The 20,161-nt window shown below is 38.7% G+C and overlaps 3 protein-coding genes across 3 annotated transcripts; 2 read left to right on the plus strand and 1 right to left on the minus strand.

Moving 5' to 3' along the window:
• The first annotated feature begins 7,051 nt into the window (after positions 1-7,051).
• LOC101302361 (phosphoenolpyruvate carboxykinase [ATP]-like) lies at positions 7,052-12,996 on the plus strand. Its single transcript, XM_004299784.1, has 12 exons — positions 7,052-7,384; positions 7,495-7,676; positions 8,038-8,191; positions 8,316-8,400; positions 10,006-10,106; positions 10,349-10,647; positions 10,752-10,925; positions 11,028-11,093; positions 11,579-11,757; positions 11,850-12,019; positions 12,102-12,270; positions 12,372-12,996. The coding sequence occupies exons 1-12, from the start codon at positions 7,110-7,112 to the stop codon at positions 12,513-12,515; spliced, it is 1,998 nt and encodes a 665-aa protein (XP_004299832.1). The 5' UTR covers positions 7,052-7,109; the 3' UTR covers positions 12,516-12,996.
• A 1,405-nt stretch (positions 12,997-14,401) lies between these two features.
• LOC101312838 (signal recognition particle 54 kDa protein 2-like) lies at positions 14,402-16,070 on the plus strand. Its single transcript, XM_004301386.1, has 2 exons — positions 14,402-14,732; positions 14,920-16,070. The coding sequence occupies exons 1-2, from the start codon at positions 14,402-14,404 to the stop codon at positions 16,068-16,070; spliced, it is 1,482 nt and encodes a 493-aa protein (XP_004301434.1).
• A 393-nt stretch (positions 16,071-16,463) lies between these two features.
• LOC101302656 (ubiquitin-fold modifier-conjugating enzyme 1-like) lies at positions 16,464-18,875 on the minus strand. Its single transcript, XM_004299785.1, has 3 exons — positions 18,480-18,875; positions 18,334-18,395; positions 16,464-16,787 (listed from the first exon to the last, which is right to left on the minus strand). Exons 1-3 carry the CDS (start codon positions 18,810-18,812, stop codon positions 16,658-16,660), a joined length of 525 nt encoding a protein of 174 aa, XP_004299833.1. The 5' UTR covers positions 18,813-18,875; the 3' UTR covers positions 16,464-16,657.
• Positions 18,876-20,161: the final 1,286 nt, after the last annotated feature.

Genomic DNA, 20,161 nt, shown 5'->3' on the forward strand with positions numbered 1-20,161 from the left:
GAGAGAGAGAGAGAGAATTGGTGTAAAGGAGTGGAGGGCATTTTAGGTACATCGTAAAAGTAAAATAACAGATTTAACCTTAAAAGTAGACTTATATGAGTAAAACTGTTATGGTGGACTTATGTAGGAGAAAATGTTCAGAATGTGACTTATATGAAATTTTCTATATATATTTTCGGAGAAGTGTTGTACACTAACATGTTAATCTTATATACCGCAACTAGATATTATGACAAAGATATACATCGATTATCCTCTAGTCTGCGTGAATAACAATTTACAATGGATACTCAAAAATATGCATCAGATATTTCTCTTTGACATCAAGTTACTTAACATTGTCGGTCACACCCAAGACTGATCGAAAATCCGATTATTTGGTAGCTAGATTAATGGTCAACTTGCAAGAAGATACTGGCTACTAATCCTTTTCAACAAAAAATTATATATATGCAATCTGCAAGTACACTTGTTCTTTACAAAACCGCGCCCAAGCACATTGTTTTGGCTAGAAGTACATTAGGAGCAATATAACGTGAACTGTATATTCTTCCAAAGCAGCCATTAACATGTCCAATCCGACAACCTTGCCGTGATGTTTTTGTAAGTATGATTAAGGATAGGATTTTCATATGACCTCGATCTAGCTGAGCTTGAAACTTGAATTTCAGCAACATGCATATATAAACTAGCTTCAAGAGCATCTGCATTGTGTTTTACGATAACGGGTTATCACAGTTAAGCCAAAACAGATGTCCATCAGAAAATCTGACTCGTGCTCAAATAGTTCACAAGTGTTTGTCAACAATGGAGAAATAGGTTTTCAAATTGGGACAATCTCAGGCTTGAATCCATGTCCATTCTATTTTAGACCATGTTGGGTAGTGCATTCCAAGATATGTGAACAACTGTACTTGATCTATTCTATATACATGAGCACCAGATTTCAAGAAAAGAAGATGATTTCACCAATAATGACATTGTTTTTGGGGTGAATTAACTCAGCAATATTGTCTTCAAAGACATGATAACAAAGATTGCGGTATCCAGCTTAGATATACAATACCAGACGTACTGCCAAACTAGGATTCCAGCAGAGATCATGTTGTGAACTTGTTGATTTAAAAGGTTCCGCTAGCAAGTTGATCGAAATCAGTTCAACTTGACCAATCGATCAAGCTCACACTCGCTCTCACAGGCTTAATTCTGGAAATTATATTACATTCTGTTGGGCGGAAGTACTCAAATTCATACGTGTTAGCCTTGCGATCACAACTGCAACCAATATGGCAAATAGATCATGGTTAAATAAACCACTTGAATTTCTTAATTTTTCAAACAAACTAGAGCTAGCCTTACTTAGCACGCATTTTTAGTTTCGTTATGTCGTCAGTACTTTGCTCGATCACATAAAATTCGAAGAGAAAATTAACCTGGAGAGAAAACCCACACCCAAATCACCAAATCGACCTTGGTTTCTCGATCACGTAAATGCTGTTTTTTTTTTTCATCACCTTTGTTGCATTTCTCGTTGTTATTGCCTTCTTGCATGACCTACGTACCTTTGTTGCATTTCTCGTTGTGCCTTCTAGCATGCCATTCACATATTTAGTTTCATAGTTCACTACATGCAATACTTAATTTTGGTATATTCAACCAAGTTAACCTGTTGATGTTGAGTACTTAAGATGTTGGAGGTAATAATTAAACTTATACGTGCTGCGAGTAGACTTCTAGCTTCATTGTTGTTGTTAATAGTCATTCTAAATCATTACAAACTAAATAATTATTTGTGCTAGCTGCACTGTTTTCTTGCCTCTTAACATAGCAATCTTGAATCCTGGAACCCGAGCGGCCTCCAACCAAGCATATATCCTCATATAATCTGCCTAACAATGAACTAAGAGTGTGGGATAGTTGCTTGTTAAGTGTTTAAATTATACATATATGTATATTAGGGTTTCTGGTTGTCAATTTGTCATATACTCGTCAGCAACACTGAATTGTTCAAAGCAAATAAGATCAATAGGGCTGCATATGTTTGGTCCGGATTCAAGTCAAACCGATCCAATATATACGATCCGAATAAGATGGTTCGGATCGGATCCTGATTATGAAAAAACACATTTTGATGGATCTGATCCGTTTAACAAAGTTCAGGTTCTGATCGGATCCTGAAAAAATTAAAATAATGTAAAAATTCGAATAACCGTTGGATTAAACTATATCTATTTTAGGCCATTAGATTCTTAGGGTAAGAAAATGTCCCAAGGAAAAAACACAAAACTTTGAGGCTTCGACCCCCAATCTCTCGCCTAGTCGCCTCTCTTAGTCTCTCTCGTCTCGACCCTTATTTCTCTAGTTCGTTTGCAATTGCGTTCTCCAAGAGGTAAGTTTAGCAATTTCATTTTTCTCTTAGTTTCTGAATTTGGATACCTTCTCTTAATGATAATGTTGCTTAATGCTATTTTGTATCCAAGTTGGTTTGAACTTTTGAAAACTTGGAAAATGTCTTTGCTTTCATAGAAATGTCTCAAATTCTAGGCTTTACAGATCTAAACAAAAAATTGAGATCAGAACCCGTTTTTTCAGATCCGGATCCGTTCGGATTAAGTATTTAAAAATGCAAATCCGATTTGAAAAAATTAAACGGTTCAGATCGCGGATCCTATTTTAAAATAATAAATCCGATCTGAATGCAGCCCTAATGATATCAACTCTCAGTTGGCGGAGGGAGAAAAATTTTGCTATGGGGGCATACAAAGAAATCAAACAGGAAATAACTACTGATTAACGAGTACAAAATTTCTGTTTCTTTGTTGTTTTTTCGTAGAGAAAATTTTAGTTTTAAATATAAAAATTTGTCCAATTCAATACGCTTTTTGGTCTCCATTTGCAATCACTGCATTTAAGGGTATGATCGATCAAGCACCAACTCGAATTGTAGCTCAAATTCTAGTAGTGCTGTAATCCGTACAATGTTGTAAAACGCAATTGAACGAGATAGGTAATATAGGAAGAGTTGAAATATTTGGGTAGAATTTAGGGTAACATGCAGACGAAGAATCTGAGGATTTCATGGGTAATAGCAAGTTCTCGCCGCCACCGGTAGAGTTGAATATGGGAATGAAGCTATTGGAGTCAAGTTTTGGACCGGGAAGGAGATTTAGTTTACTGTAAAAAAATTTGATGGTCTGAGGAGTTGGTCTCCTATAATGATAGGGATAAAGAAGAAGAAGATGAGAGAGATTGTTTTTTTTTTTTGTTTTTTCTATGAGAAGAGAGAGATATTCTTTCATTAATTTATCAAAATGGCAATGTGTTAGTCAAAATGAATATTTTGACTCATATATAGGCCTGGGCATGGGCCGGGACGGGCCGGGTATTGGCTGATCCCGATCCCGTAATTATTTTCCGGGACGGGACAGAACGGGATTACCCTTTTTTAGACTTGATCCCGAAGGTCCCGAAGCCCGATTGAATCCGGGACGGGATCGGGACCAATTCGGGATCCCGGAAAATCAAGAACTTTACAAAGAAAAAAATTGCCCCGATCGTTTTCGTTATGTTTCCATCGGATGAGTTGCAAAGAAAAATAAAATGCCCCAATTCGGCCGAGTTCTGTTTCCTTCGGATGAGATCTAGCCCAGATGTACAAAAAAGAATTACAAAATGATGATGATCATAACATCTCAAATGATAAACTAGCAAACTGCATGTGATCCTTGGTGTCAAACATAACATACGAAGACTTGAATCTCGAAGAAGAAGAACACGAAGACCTCGAAAACGAAGACCATATCCAAAACGACGACGTGCGCAAGAATCTTTGGAGGTCTAAGGCTCGCCAGTCCTCCACAGTTGCCGACGTCCGACAAAGAACACAAATTGAAGAACGTTGATGCTCGATCTCCATAGGTGCCCTCTGATTTTCAAGATCTAATTCTCTCCCTATTTGATGACGTCGAGATAAAGGAGATGGTGAAGAAATTAAGGCTGAGGCTTATCAGAGAGTGAAGAGGAAAGAAAAGAGAATTGGGGCTCTGGGTTCACGTGAAAGAGATAAGAGGGTTGTAGCTTATGTTTATATATTTAGGGTTTATACTTCAGTCTTTGATCAATCCAATGGCTCACATGAAGCCACCATATACAAGTTAAAAAGAAAAAATAGTCTTAATATATATTACCGGGCCGGGCCGGGATTAAACAGGCCAAAACTAAGTGATCCCGATCCCTTCCCGTTTTATTTAATACGGGATGGGCCGGGATAGGATTCTCGTTTTTTATTTTTAATCCCGTCTCGTCCCGCGAATTTTAAGGACGGGATCGGGAAGGGCCTTCGAGATCGGTTTTGAATGCCCAGCCCTACTCATATATGTGGCTTTTGTTGTGTCGTTAGAAAGTTTTGTTGATGAAGTGCCGTTAGAAAGTCGGGGAATCATGGGGTTGCACGACTAGTCAAATATTTTTGTGGGGGCATATTTGCATCATAAAGGCCATATGTCAAAAATCCACTGTGGGCATGGGCCCCCACTCGTCCTCAATCGGCAATGTCAACTCTCATTTATACTTATACTCTCTCAAATCTCATCTCTCTCTTTTTCTATGACATTTTTCGTGTCAACTAATAATTGCATGGAAGAATTGGCCGTGCTTATCCGATAACACCTAGTTTTCGTCTGATTATTTTTGTTCTAACTCTCTTGTGTATATAAAATTTTAATTTATTAGTCTCTTGATCTATTCGCGATCTATATAACTACTTAGTATACAGATCAGGTTGATCGACGAGCTTCATCCTCATGAAGTATCAATTCATCTTCAACAAAAATAATGTGAAAAATCAAGGTATGTTGAGATATCAATCCCACATTGGGAATATGAGACATTGCTTGTGGGTTTATAAAAGTGTGGACCACTACACCCATTGTCAATTGGTTTTGGATGTGAACCCCAAATTACTTTATCATGGTATTAGAGCGGGTTACTCACGTTCACATGTGAAGCACAAAGGCCACACGGACTCCACGTCACCTCAAATGTTGTCCACGTGATAGGCTTGAAAATTCGCCACACGTGCGGGGGCGTGTTGAGATATATATCCAACATCGGGAAAAATAGGATCTTGCCTGTAGTTTATAAAGGTTTGGGCCACTCCATCTATTGCCAATTGGTTTTAGATGTGAACCCCAAACTACTTTATCATAGTATCAGAGCAGGTTACCCACGTCCACGTGTGAAGCCTAATGACCACACAAACTCCACGTCACCTAAATGTTGTCCACGTGTTAGACTTGAAAATTCGCAACACGTGCGGGGGCGTGTTGAGATATCAATCCTACATTGGGAATATGAGATATTGCATGTGGGTTTATAAGGGTTTGGGCCACTCCACTCATTACCAATTGGTTTTGGATGTGAACCCCAAATTATTTTATCATATTAATAATAAAATATCAAAGTCCATGGATATATATGAATCGATCTCCAACTCTAAATAATGGAGTCAAATTCTAAAATGTCAATGTGCTTACGACAATGAGTGTCTGAGATAAAGGCAAAAAAGAAAGAAACGGGCATTAGAATCAGCAAGGTATTCGTGTAATGGAAGGAAGAAAAGAGATTGTATATCATGTGATCAAGGATGGACATAGATTCCACTTGAAACTTGTGATAGGAAATTAGGAAAGCTAGTGAATTTTACTTACTGATAGCTGCTGATCGATGGCTAATGGATAAGTTATCCTATTATGTTAACATGAAATGAAAGGATGTGATGAAAAAGGAGAAGCAGCAAATCATGTATGCATGATTTCTCTAAAAGTTAAATTTGGATGATGCTTTTTATACGTAGGAACGATTGGTCTCTTTCTCGACCATCATCCAAATTATATGGTCTTTGGCATGGGTGGTTTCGAATTCCTTTAATTTTGTGGCTCTTTGTCAGTTAGAAAGAAAGGTTATGATGGATCTAGTCATTGTAATTCTTATAGAAGAAGAATTAGCTATATTCCACAAGACGTACGCGTTCGTGACCATATGGAGAGATCGATAGACCATAACAGAGGCAATTTATATCTAAGACGAATACTCATGCACTTTCAAAGTACATCAATAAGTCTCGTCATGTTTACATTTGCTTCACCTTCATCTTCAGGTCGATCGATCGACGAGCTCAATCTCGATCAAAAACAAACTTAGCGTAACCTCAAAACGATATCTATTCTTGTATCGTTTTAAAAAAGAATCTATTATTGTATCGCACGTTAGCTGCACAAAATGATTGATGTTTTTTTTGGCTAAAGATATAATTTGGACATGTGAGTCAGCCAATCTATCCCAATAGTATTATGAACTACATAACCATGATATGGAGGAGCCCAACGTAACATCTGGATCATACACTAATTACTACGTAAAACCAGTTAGGCCTGTTAGTCTAACGTTTTTAACCTTGAAAATCCGTAGACATTCAGGCCCGGTGTAAATAAGTAATATGATAACCCAGACTCTTTAGAAGTTAACACCCTTTGTCAACGTTACATAAATTCTATAAGAAATCGAGTTTAAAGCTATAAACCATTAACGTATGTTGTGACTCTGAATGAATGAAAATTTCACTTAAGGAAGTGCCTGCTCATCCAAATCAAGTAGTCAACCTTCATTTGCGTATTGTGTCAGCTTAGCTCAAGTCTAAGTTTGGAATCTGTCTCAATTAATTAGGCACGTTTTTGTGCAAAGCTCTCGAACTTAACATAATCTAGGATGGTGTTAATCCTCATCGACATCTATGATGATGCATCAGCATGCATGAAATACAGTTGTAACAGAGCTTACGTTCTTATCCTGCAAAAAGTCCAACCGCACCGTAAAACGTGTGACCATTGTCCCCACCCTTCGTGACACCTTCACCTGAAAATCCACATCGAAAAGCGCTCCACCTTTAAGGATATCATATATCAAACCATGGTTAAACTTAACCTAACCCTGGTTAACACCTCCCTCGACTCTGAAACCTATTTATACGACCCCCTCTCGTTTCTCTCTCAACACATACAAAGAGTACAGTCCAGTCTCTTTGAGATTCTTTGTTACTGTTAAAACCAGCCATGGCGAACAACGGAGGTGAAAACGGGAACTTCAGCTTTGCTCAGACCGGCCGCCAGGGTCTTCCGAAGATCCAAACCCGCAAGGAAACGACGGAGGTCTGCCACGATGACACCGCAACTCCTGTTAAGGCCAAGACAATGGACGAGCTCCACTCTCTGCAGAAGAAGAGGTCATCGCAACCCAGCACTCCCCACACCGCTACCGGCCAGCAAGTCTCGGCTTTCAACGCCATTTCCGAGGAGGATCGCCAGAAACAGCAGCTACAGTCCATCAGGTAATCAGTACTATGTATATATACTACTACTGTACACATTACGATTTACGACCGGGTGACCTGTATTTTGGTACTGAAATTAATGTTGCATGGATGGTGGTTTATGTAAGTGCTTCTTTGGCGTCGCTGACGAGGGAGACGGGGCCGAAGGTGGTGAGAGGTGATCCGGCGGGGAAGGCTGATGGGCGGAAAGCTGTGCATGTTGAGCATCATCTGTATGATAGCTCCCTCTTTGGGCTTAGTGATAGTGCTCTCAAGTTCACCCACATCCTCTACAACCTCTCTCCTGCTGGTACATTACTAAATTTTACTTGCATGTCGACATTGATCAGATCAATTTTACGATTATGTTTAGAGATATTTAAGATGAGAATTCTTGGTTGTGTGAGGAATTACAAATTTTTACTAGAAAGTTGTTGAGGGTAACTGATCACATTTGAGATCTGACATTATTATCTAATGCTGTCAATGATATGTTTGAAATTAATTAGACGACAAATTAATTCGATACAAACCGGTATCAATCTAAAATTTCTTAAGATGGAATTTTTTTAGGAAAAATAGGATGTAATAATATCAACTAAAAAAAATAAAAAAATCCTTGATCGGGCTGAAATTTCAATTTAAAATTTGATATGTGTTCCATCTTACAGAACTGTATGAGCAAGCTATCAAGTACGAGAAAGGTTCATTTATAACAGCATCCGGTGCCTTGGCCACACTGTCCGGAGCAAAGACAGGCCGTTCGCCAAGAGACAAACGCGTCGTGAAAGATGAAGAGACTGAATATGAGCTTTGGTGGGGGAAGTAAGTGCCAATTGCTTCCACTGTTACCTCTGAATCTGATGTATCATTAATTGGTTCTGTATATTGCAACTTTGCACATTTTAGATTATGCTAATTCAGTATTAACCTCGATCAATAATATTAGGGGCTCACCCAACATTGAGATGGATGAACACACTTTCTTAGTGAACAGAGAAAGAGCTGTGGATTACTTGAATTCTTTAGACAAGGTACATATTCATCAAATGACCACATCCCAGATTTTCATATCTCTCTCATATTCATTTTGACTGATTCAAGACTTGATTGTAGAATTACCTTGATGTTTAAAATTAGTATCAGTATTTTAATCCAATTGCTTATGAAATGGTCCTAGAATCATGGGGCACTAGTGTCCATAAGCTGGCAATGACAGTTTGCAGACTTGGATATGAGTGGATCCTTATCCAGTTCCTAAATCTAAGGGATACACATTTGTATTTTATTATAGTCTCATCTACTGTCCATGAACAATTCCTGTTTATTTATTTATGCAGCTGAAAATGTTATCTACCTTTGCCACTTTCTTTGCTGTTTATATGAGGTTGACTTGGCTATTTTAAATTTTAAAGACAAGGTTGACAAAAATATAGTGAAGCCTTTGTTGGTGGGTTTGACCAGTAACTTTGTAATCTTTGTGGAAGCGTTCCACTCCTTTCATGATGATTGATTATACAGTCCTGTACAGTAAAAAGATTAAAATGTAAAAGAAGGTTAATTCCAAGAATTATTGAAGTGATGAGATGCAAGGGAATCGTAATAGGTGCTGTGCTCAATAATTATATATATATATATATATATATATATATGTACATATATGTACAGCCCTTTTCAAATAAGGACCTCCTTACCTTAGTTAAGTAAGGATTTCCTTAATTTGACCTACTTTCTAATCATATTTTCTCATCATAGCCATTCAGTATTTAGATATACATGATTAGATCATCTCTACAAATTTTCAGCTAATTTAGTTATCGTTAAGGTATCGAAAATGTATTAAATCAATGAACGAACTAAATCTGTTCATCTTGAACCGTACGTTCTTTTAACTCTAAATCACATTTTTGAATGTCTTAACCATTATCAATTTGGCTGAAAATTTGTAGAGATGATCTACTCATATATATCTAGATACTGAACGGCTAAGATGAGAAAATGTGATCAAAAAGTGGGTCGAATAAAGAAATCCGTATCTTAGCTAAAGTAAGGAGGTCCTTACCTGATCAGCATTGTGTGTGTGTGTGTGTGTATACTGGATTTTTGTTGTATCTTCCAAATGTTTTGACAGTAGTTGTCATTTTATGATTGAACATTAGCAAGGAAGGAAGTAGCTATGTTGTCATCATTATACAGATTTGAAATACCTGATGAGTATAAGCTTGAAGGAAAAGTTAATAGTTTGAATTTAGTAATGGAGGATATGTACTATGATCTGATAAGTTAAGTATATAATTGTAGAGAAAATGATCTCTTAGATTCTCATAGTTCTGTTTTTAGTTCTGGAAAGTGAAGTGAACCTTCCAAAACTTTTTATAGTTAAATGCAAAACAAGCTATTCTAGAGGTCTTTTCACCCCAACTTTTAGCCAATGAGTTGTGCAAGGCCTCAGGACATAGGTCTCAGGATTTAGGAGTTTCGTTATAATTCAAATATAACCTCCCAGTCTTAAGCAAGGAGTGAACAAAATAACTGTTTGACTTAAATTTTATTGTTATTTTTTTTTCTCTGCTTATTCCAGATTGGTGGTAAATTGTACAGTCTTCATTAGTGACTTCTGTCATGAATTTGCATTTCAGGTATTTGTGAATGATCAATTTCTGAATTGGGACCCAGAACATCGAATCAAAGTTCGAATTGTATCTGCAAGAGCTTATCACTCCCTCTTTATGCATAACATGTAAGTAGCTAGTGAAGTTGATATGATTACTTGAAATTTGTAAGGCTGCTGCATTTCACAAATGCTAACTTGCCAAACCTTACTGTACTATGACTAATACGTTTACTCTGTATTGTACGTTATGATTTTCTAGTTTCACCTTTACTTATACTTCAATAGGCAGTTGAAATTCCGCTCATAGCTTTATATAACAGCTTATAAGGTTTTTACCTGGTGTTCAAACAATATTGGTTTGGTGGCAGGTGCATCCGACCCACTCCTGAAGAGCTGGAGGATTTTGGTACTCCACACTTCACAATATACAATGCTGGGCAGTTCCCATGTAACCGTTACACTCACTACATGACTTCCTCAACCAGCATAGACCTCAATCTTGCCAGAAGGGAAATGGTCATCCTTGGTACTCAGTATGCCGGTGAAATGAAGAAAGGCCTGTTTAGTGTAATGCACTATCTCATGCCTAAGCGTGGAATCCTCTCCTTACATTCTGGCTGCAATATGGGGAAAGATGGTGATGTAGCCCTTTTCTTTGGCTTATCAGGTACACTCAGTTGCTAACTGATAAGTAATTTAATCTCTTTTGTTCCGGATTCTTATATAGCAATGTAACTGATGACAAATATATCATTTGGGCATCTGCATTAGGAACTGGAAAGACAACTCTTTCTACAGATCATAATAGGTATCTAATCGGAGATGATGAACACTGCTGGAGTAACAATGGTGTGTCAAACATTGAAGGTGGTTGCTATGCTAAGTGCATTGATTTGTCAAAAGACAAGGAACCAGATATTTGGAATGCTATCAAATTTGGGACAGGTAAAAAGATGATACTATAGACCATTGTCGTTTAAAGACTGTTAGTTGGATCTGAGTGAAAGATTAACTGCTATTGACTTTATTAAACTTGGTGTTTTGCAGTTTTGGAGAATGTTGTGTTTGATGAACATACTCGAGAAGTGGATTATTCAGAGAAATCTGTTACAGGTAAAAAATCATTGATATCTTTTAGAAGCTGGGCTTTGTTCAAGTAAACTTTCACTTATCATGAATTGTAATCGGTAATCTCCCTGTGTAATCATTTTGAATCAGTTATGTAAATCTTTTGCGCGAGTACATTGTAGGCTCGACATAAGAGTTGGTTAATTATTTATTTCCTTCAATAGATATTCAGATATCACTACATAAGTATGGATCCATATGTTAACTATATTAATCTTGGTAAGAACATATGCATCGGAGATTGTGAGGCTATAGATCACCGATACCATAGCATCATTGTTCCTTAATCTTTATTCTAGTATAGCTTGTTGTACAAATGATAATTAGTGAATAATTAATATATCACGCTTGACCAAAAAAAAAAGAATAATTAATATATCACAGCATATGAGCATGTTAATATGAATCATGTACAGAAACCAATATTGTTTCTTGCTGAAATTTTGCTTATCATGACCATATTGGTGCAGAGAACACCAGGGCAGCATATCCTATAGAGTACATACCAAATGCTAAAATACCATGTGTTGGTCCTCATCCGAAAAATGTCATTCTCCTGGCCTGTGATGCATTTGGTGTGCTCCCACCTGTGAGCAAGTTGAGTTTGGCCCAAACAATGTACCATTTTATCAGCGGCTACACTGCTTTGGTACTTACTTAAATTGAGCTCCATTCAAAACTAATACTTTTTACTAGTTCCATGCATTGAATTTTATTGATACAAATTCCAATGGAAAATAGGTTGCTGGAACTGAGGATGGTATCAAGGAACCACAAGCTACATTCTCAGCATGCTTTGGTGCAGCATTTATAATGATGCATCCAACAAGGTATGCAGCAATGTTGGCTGAAAAGATGCAAAAGCATGGGGCTACAGGATGGCTTGTGAATACAGGCTGGTCAGCAGGAAGGTATGGAAACTGTATAATCAAAGTTTCGATTGGCAGCTACATTTTGATCTACCTAGTTGTCTTACATTGAATTATTTTGCAGGTATGGAACAGGTAACCGCATCAAATTAGCTCATACCAGGAAGATCATTGATGCTATCCACTCGGGGACCCTTTTGAATGCAAACTACACCAAGACTGAAGTATTTGGACTCGAGATCCCTACTAAGATTGAGGGTGTACCTGCAGAAATTCTGGATCCAATAAACACTGTCAGTTTTCTATCTATTACTTAGTTAACTGTTACATACTTTGGCATGCACGCTTGGTATTTGCATTGACATGTTGTTATATCTGATTCTTTCAATGACAGTGGTCAGACAAGAAAGCCTACAAAGACTCACTACTGAAGTTGGGTGGTCTTTTCAAGAAGAATTTTGAGGTATTCGTGAATCACAAGATTGGGAAAGATAACAAGCTCACAGAGGAAATCCTTGCTGCGGGTCCAAATTTTTGATCAGAGACTAGCGTCATTAGTGAGGGTCAAACAAAATGAAATAAGATACGTGCACATATATAGGTGTGTATATGTATGTGTGTGATTGATATCCTTGATTTCCTCGAGTGTAATTATCTCTTTCCTGTTGTTCTGTTTCTTTGGTCTTTCGATTCAGTGCCTTGGTTTTTCTTTCTTTCTCAGCATATACGTGTCAAGAGCATCTGTAACAATTGTTTGAAGTAAAATTTTAGACAAAGAGCGAGGCTGTGGCAGTCAAACTAGCATGACAATAAGATGTCATCAAAATCACATCGCATGCTTCCTCTGGGGATATATGCAGAATGTTACCTTGCACATCTTACTAAACTTACTATATCTCAGTAGCATATGCAGGAATATATATTGGATTTGTAATTACATATCCTAGTGTAAAATGCTTGAATTCATGATTATTTATTCCATGAATACCTGGAAAAAAAAATATCAATACATAGACCAAGCTCGGCCTTATTTGCATGATTTGTTCTAAGATTAGTCTCATAAAGTCATAATCATAAACTGTATTAGCTAGGTTTGCCACCCTTTCGGTCATTATGAGAATTGGAGTTGTGTACCTCGTCAACTTAGTTGATCTGTACGTTTGCGATGACATATTGGAAGAAAAATTCCAGAAGATTGAGTACTGCCGATATAGACTCAAGTGATCAAAATCATTTCAGTGAAGTGAAATACTGCTAAACCGCAAGCGACAGAACTTGTGCTGTGAATAGGATTAACCTCCATTACAAGATTTTCAAGTAAAGAGGCCACACTTGACACACCACATCTCCACAGATCCTTAATTTGACTTAAAGGCCAAGAAGGACAAGGAATGATTTAACAAACACGATAACGAGGCATGCATATGTTTCAACTGGTCTGTAGATCAAAGAAAACAAAGCAGATGTCACATTTAGGTGAAAACAAAATAAGAGCAATGCTTTGTTAATTAAGTACAGATATTCAAAATTAGTCCATAAGAATAATCAAAAGATGTAACAGTCATAATGCTAAACCTCACTATCTATGCAAATTGTTAACAACAAAAGGGGAGGATAACCTTGTAGTCTTAAGTAGCAGTTGCACATAGTTTCACATATATGGGTCTGCGTTAGGATGATGGAGTGTATTACCCTACTGAGTAGCGAAACATATGTTGAACTTTCGGTTGTTATATTCTGCTATCCTGAATTTATGATAGCTATAACCTATCCTCAGTTGCTTTCATGCATCAAGCATCCCACACAATCTACTAGCAGAGAGATAGATACAAGATAGAGACAAAGGCAAACATATAGAAAATGAGAGAGAGAGAGAGAGAGAGAGAGAGAGAAGATCGGAGGATGTCGTCGCCGGAGCTGGAGGATGTGCGGGAGCCGGACTTGGCGGCCAGAGAAATCGGCGAGATCGGAGACGGTGCGGTGGAGGGCGGAGATTGGAGGATGTGAGGAGGCGACCTCATCGCAGGTGGGGGTGGACCTCGTCGGCGCCGTCTACAGAGAGGGAGAGAGCGCGCTAAAAAGTTTAAAAGAGAGAGAGAGAGAAGAGAGGCAGAGATCTGAACGAGAGAAACAAATCACTAGATTTAGGGCTAGTGAAAATTTTCCCTATATTACGTGTAAACCTATCACTAAATGAAATCAGCAATATTCCTTATCCTACTAGCACAAGTCCAAGACATACACAATACCCTACAACAAAACGGGAGTTGTAAAAGATGCCAGGGACCAGATATATGGGAGAGGTATGATAGACAAACCCTATAGATACCAAAACTCACCAAAACCCTAATCCTCCTTCTCATCTCCCAATCAGTTCTCCCCAACCCTCTAAACCCATCTAATCGTTCGCCCCTAACCAGCAAGATGGTGTTGGCGGAGCTAGGAGGGAGCATCTCCCTTGCTCTCCAGCAGATGAGCAATGCGACCGTGATCGACGAGAAGGTTTTGAACGAGTGCCTCAATGAGATCACTCGCGCTCTTCTCCAGTCCGATGTGCAATTCAAGCTCGTCCGCGATATGCAGACCAATATCAAGAAGATCGTCAATTTGGAACATCTCGCTGCTGGTCACAACAAGCGTCGCATTATCCAAAACGCCATTTTCAACGAGCTCTGCAAAATGCTTGATCCTGGAAAACCATCCTTCACTCCCAACAAGGGGAACCCCAGTGTCGTCATGTTTGTTGGTTTGCAAGGTAATAATGTTTCCGTTTCGGCTAATACATATTTAAATTTCACGATCCGATTTGAACTGATTGTATACTAGTTAGATATGTTTATGATTATTTGTGTTGCTCGTAACGTTTTTGAAGCATTTGGCTGGTGGAGCTTGGTTTTTGTTTTTGTATTGATTCATGTGTATTGTGTGATATGTATGTTCAGGTTCTGGAAAGACTACAACGTGCACGAAGTATGCTTATTATCATCAGAAAAAGGGATGGAAGCCTGCCCTGGTGTGCGCGGATACTTTCCGAGCTGGTGCTTTTGATCAGTTGAAGCAGAATGCTACCAAGGCCAAGATTCCGTTCTACGGAAGCTATATGGAGTCTGACCCTGTGAAGATTGCGGTGGAAGGAGTGGAGACTTTTAAGGAGAATTGCGATCTTATAATTGTTGATACTAGTGGGCGTCACAAGCAGGAGGCTGCGCTTTTTGAGGAGATGCGGCAGGTGGCTGAAGCCACGAAACCAGATCTTGTTATATTTGTTATGGACAGCAGTATTGGTCAGGCTGCGTTTGATCAAGCTCAAGCTTTTAAGCAAAGTGCTGCGGTTGGAGCTGTTATTGTTACCAAGATGGATGGTCATGCAAAGGGAGGTGGGGCTCTTAGTGCTGTTGCAGCCACAAAGAGTCCTGTTATATTTATTGGAACAGGAGAGCATATGGATGAGTTTCAAGTTTTCGATGTTAAACCGTTTGTCAGCCGTCTCTTAGGCATGGGTGACTGGTCTGGGTTTACGGACAAGATTCAGGAAGTTGTTCCTAAGCTGGACAACCAGCCAGAGCTTCTGCAAAAGCTTTTACAAGGGACCTTCACGCTGAGGATTATGTATGAGCAGTTTCAGAACCTTCTTCAAATGGGTCCACTTCAGCTTACTTCAATGCTTCCGGCTGCTGAGTTAATGCCAAAAGGTAATGATAAGGAAAGCCAGGCCAAATTAAAGCGGTACATGACCATAATGGACTCGATGACGAATGAAGAGTTGGACAACACAGATACAAAAATCACTACTGAGTCTCGGATGGTGCGAATAGCACGAGGTTCTGGTCGTCTAGTAAGAGAAGTGATGGAAATGTTTGAAGAGTACAAGCGCCAGGCTAAAATATGGAGGAGCGGGATGAAAGGACTTAATTTTTCTAAGGGACCGATGAGTCAACTAAACCGAAGCATAAATGCACGGAAAATGAGCAAAAACCTACCTCCTCAGATGTTGAAGCAGATTGGTGGAATGGGTGGCTTACAGAACTTGATGAAGCAAATGGGAAGTTTGGTTTCTGCTAGAGAAACGATGCTCGGAGGCGGGGACAAATAGATATTGACGAAATTCTTAATGCTAACGTATCCTTAAAGCGCCTAGAAGAGCTGCTTTAGTTTTAGCTGAAGAGAGAGTTCTTCAGCAAAATCCTCCTCTTGATCCAGGATTGCCAGCCATACCTTCACATCCAGCAAAATCTCAAGCTGAAGAGAATTCATATCTATGAAACAAGACCCAATCACCAACACAACTCATCTCAACAAATTTGGAGCACATAAACAATTGGAAGTATCCGACGTTAAAAATGAACGCAAACAAAAAACCAAGAGGTCTTAGAAGTGCCATGATGCCGAGGTCATGATTATCAAATCCTAAGTCAAACATCATAGGTTATGTAGTCAATCAAATACAACCTAGGGAGGGAGAGAGCCACAACAACGCATCAAACATACATGAAGAAATATCAAACATACTTATAGATTTATGTAGCATTTCAGAACTGAAAGCGGATAATTCAAGACTGTATATTAACTCAAAAATGTAGTTTTATCTGAAGATTAAAGTCATAATCCTCACAACTCAGTTGTAGTAAATTGCTATTTATGGCTCAACAATTCTTACAACTTTAGCATTACATTTTACAACTAAGATTCGGCCGATGTTGCTGCATCATCTTTGTGCTTGACCATACCAGAATCCACAAGAATGGGAATCTCTGCTGCAAGCCATGGAGCAAGACCCAAACAGAGAGCATGTGCTATACCAAATCTAGGGCTGCATATCATTAGAAAGATTTAGTGCATACTTCATAGTACTCAAACCTACAGCTTCAATAAAGCTAAAAATAGATAAGGCACTTTAGATTGTCATTGTAGGTCTATAAATTGTCTGTGAAAAGGAAAAGAGTAACTAAGTTGAGCAACATGCAGTGCTTTTGTTTGTTTATTGGATTAAAAAAAGACCGAAAATTTCCTAGTAATCGATCAACATGAGCACCACATGAAAAACCAAAGTTCCATTGCTCAAGGTTCTCTGTTTGTTTCAATTGTTTTAAAGCTTTAATGTTGCATCACTGAAAGAAATTTTCTTGTCCATCACTATAGAGTCATCCAAAATCCGTAAGACCACATGTCTTATTCATGACCCATGAGTGCTACTATTATCGAATCTCAGCCTTACTCCTTCCAGGTACCATATCTGATTTTAAAGTGTTGTTACCTAGAAGAATTCATCCTACAAGTTTACTTAGGAAGTCTAATTCTAGCAATGGTGAATATATGGTAAACTGATGGCTCCATTTTGCAGCTACAGTAACTAACGATTTAAGTTCAATTAGCAAAACAAAAAACTACAAGCAGTACTACCAATAAGAAGTTCAAAACTTAAAACAGAGCAAGCTTGCAATCAATCAGTATAACTGAATAGGGAAGAAGACAACCCCACTGCACAACTGAAGTGCAAAATGAGCACTAAAATATAACTGTCCTCTAATCTACCCTGGTCACATCAGCATCCCTTGCCACTGTAAGCTTCTTTCAATCATTTAACATACATTTTGCTCAAAAGACCATTGAGGAAGATATCAAAACACAACGAGCTACTAACCTTTAATGGCTAACCTTACATATATTTACGGAGTCTTTAATGAGTCTTTTAGTATTGATTAATTTACACGGTGATGCATCTGAAGCCTATAAATAAAAGCTACTTGCTGTAATCCAAGGCAGATTGGAATGAACGAACTGTTGAAGGCTTGATCCTGGTACCGGAAAATTCCATGCAACTACAGCGGCTATGAATCTTCTCTTAATTCTAAAGTATTCTAATATTCTATTTTTGTAACATGTCTATCTAGGCAATCCAACATGACCACAACAGACCCACCTTTGCTTTGCCACAACTTGACCTCTAAATTTTTCTGTTCTTTGCTCACTTCTCCAAAAGGCTCCTTACTTCACACCATTAATTACTCTATCAAAAAGTATATCACCCACCACCCCTAATACCCTCCACTGAACTAAGGGCGCTCAGGCCACCTACTTTCAGACCAAAGAGCTCCTGGTCTACATTTTACAAATCTAAGCTAGTACCCAATTCGAAATGGCTTAGTACCCAATCCGCTAGCCTAAGTTTTACTAAAGTGTCACTATAAACTCAAATTTCCCATTTCCACCGGCTTCCTCAATTAAGACAATGCAGTTTAACATTTTTCATGACACAACAATTAAGCCGTAAATCGCAGCTAAGTCTGAAATCCCTTATGCTACATCAATTCATACAATTCTTAAGTAACTGCAACTACGAAAGAAGCGAAACGTACCAGTTTTTGGCCCAGAGCGGCTTGAAATGCACGGTCAAGCAAATCTTCCCTCCTCTATACATCTGCACAAAACCACACACAACCTCAAAACTTCCACACAACCAATGTCAATGGCAATAATGTAAAATCAAAACAAAAGCGAGGACCTTTTGGGTTTTTCCATCGAGCTGGGGGAGCTCGAGCTCAGGCGCGGTGGCGGGGTAGGTGACGGGAATATCGAACTGGAGGTCGAACTCATACCTGAGGAGGTTGTGGACGTACCAGCACGTGCCGGTCCAACGTGTCCCTTCGGGATTGGCGGCGGAGATTCGGAACCAATCGTTGTCGTTGGACTTGTTCATCTGGGTGTAGGCGATCAGCGACTTGTACTCCTCTTTGAGCCGCTGGGTCCACGCCGGTCCGTCTCGGGGTCCGGCCTTGGTGGTCAGGAGCGGGATCTGGGTCAGCGTCGACTTCGTGTTCGGGTCCCAACCCTCCATTGTGTGCGAAAATCCTAACTCCGATTTGGGGGATTGAGCTCTCTTCTTTCTCTCTTGTGGCCTATGTGGGAAGCTGTGCACTTTCTCCGGGAATATATTCCAGACGGAAAGTTGTGGGAGGGTAAATTTGGCATTTTGGATGGTTTACGAATTAGTAAGTTAGAACACCGCTAACGGTAAAAGTTATTTTCTCAAGTCAATTGATCAAATTGTTATGCCATGTACTTGGTCTCACTCTCGAGGACGATTAGGTTTTTCCTTCGGTGTGCTTTTGTTATCAGTTTATTGACGAGCGATTTGCGCTAGGACACTTTTTATGCACTCTGTGAAAGAGGGCATCGTCTTTGTTGCGATCACTACGAGGTTTTACCGAACTTTGAAGATTATAGGTTTATTGTAGCATTGGCAAGACTCGAGGTGTATATATGGTTGGGAAATCTCAAGCTACCAAGCCTTCCATTTTGAATCCTTGCAACTTGGGTGCCTCTGTGGTGCCTTTTTGTGATCTTGTTTGTTGCTATTGTATTCTTTTTTCTTTTTTTTTTTGAATAAAGCCTACAAACCTAACCCTGAATAAAGGTCCATGAAACTGTCGAATACATGGAGGGATATGAAACCTAAACCTTGATTACAAAGCCTACAAATCTAACTGTTGTATTCCTTTCCTACTCCAAAAAAAAAAGAATTAACGATCATCTAAGACCTAATCGATTTGACATTACACTAGACAATAGGATGAGTCCACCACATATATGATGAAAATATCTAAGTGATGTTGGGGGTTTATTGACCAAAACACCATCAAAATTGCGGTTATAGGTACCACTGAGCCAATAGGCCCAAACTCTAATCGGATACGAAGCTGCATGGCTGAGGTTCGCCAAAGCATGAGCAATGAAGTTGGATTCACAGTACGAATGCTTGAATGAGATACCATAAAGACCTTTGGCAATGTCTCTAACATCACAAGCACAAGAGCATGAGTTTTCAAGGGATGCCACAAATATCATTTACACGGTTGATAACCAAAGAAGAATCGCCTTCAACTTCAATGAAATTATAGTTGAATCTTTTGACTGCTAACAAACCATCTCTGAGGACATTGCATTCAGCAACAAGAGACGATCCATAATTAATTTATTGCTACTCTATATTTTATTTTTGAAGTTACTTTCAACAAAAATGTGTAGCTCGTGATCTACCATAGTCCATAGACACTCGATGTTGTATTATCGTCCATGATCTTTTGGTCGAAAATTTTGATTCATTTTCTTAAATAAAAAAAATAAAAAAAATAAAATTAATTCTCAAATAAAAAGAAATTAATAATTACTCCCAAGCCTGTTACT

Source organism: Fragaria vesca, linkage group LG5 (genome assembly GCF_000184155.1).
Source record: "Fragaria vesca subsp. vesca linkage group LG5, FraVesHawaii_1.0, whole genome shotgun sequence".
NCBI lineage: Eukaryota > Viridiplantae > Streptophyta > Magnoliopsida > Rosales > Rosaceae > Fragaria > Fragaria vesca.

Excerpts from the sequence above, each read along its gene's own strand:
- LOC101302361 (XM_004299784.1), top strand. The coding sequence starts at position 7,110 with ATGGCGAACAACGGAGGTGAAAACGGGAACTTCAGCTTTGCTCAGACC. Across the intron at positions 7,385-7,494 it reads CAGCAGCTACAGTCCATCAG|TGCTTCTTTGGCGTCGCTGA; the intron begins GTAATCAGTACT and ends GGTTTATGTAAG. Across the intron at positions 10,648-10,751 it reads CCTTTTCTTTGGCTTATCAG|GAACTGGAAAGACAACTCTT; the intron begins GTACACTCAGTT and ends CATCTGCATTAG.
- LOC101312838 (XM_004301386.1), top strand. The coding sequence starts at position 14,402 with ATGGTGTTGGCGGAGCTAGGAGGGAGCATCTCCCTTGCTCTCCAGCAG. Across the intron at positions 14,733-14,919 it reads CATGTTTGTTGGTTTGCAAG|GTTCTGGAAAGACTACAACG; the intron begins GTAATAATGTTT and ends ATGTATGTTCAG.
- LOC101302656 (XM_004299785.1), bottom strand. The coding sequence starts at position 18,812 with ATGGAGGGTTGGGACCCGAACACGAAGTCGACGCTGACCCAGATCCCG. Across the intron at positions 18,396-18,479 it reads TCGATGGAAAAACCCAAAAG|ATGTATAGAGGAGGGAAGAT; the intron begins GTCCTCGCTTTT and ends GGTTTTGTGCAG. Across the intron at positions 16,788-18,333 it reads CCGCTCTGGGCCAAAAACTG|CCCTAGATTTGGTATAGCAC; the intron begins GTACGTTTCGCT and ends AATGATATGCAG.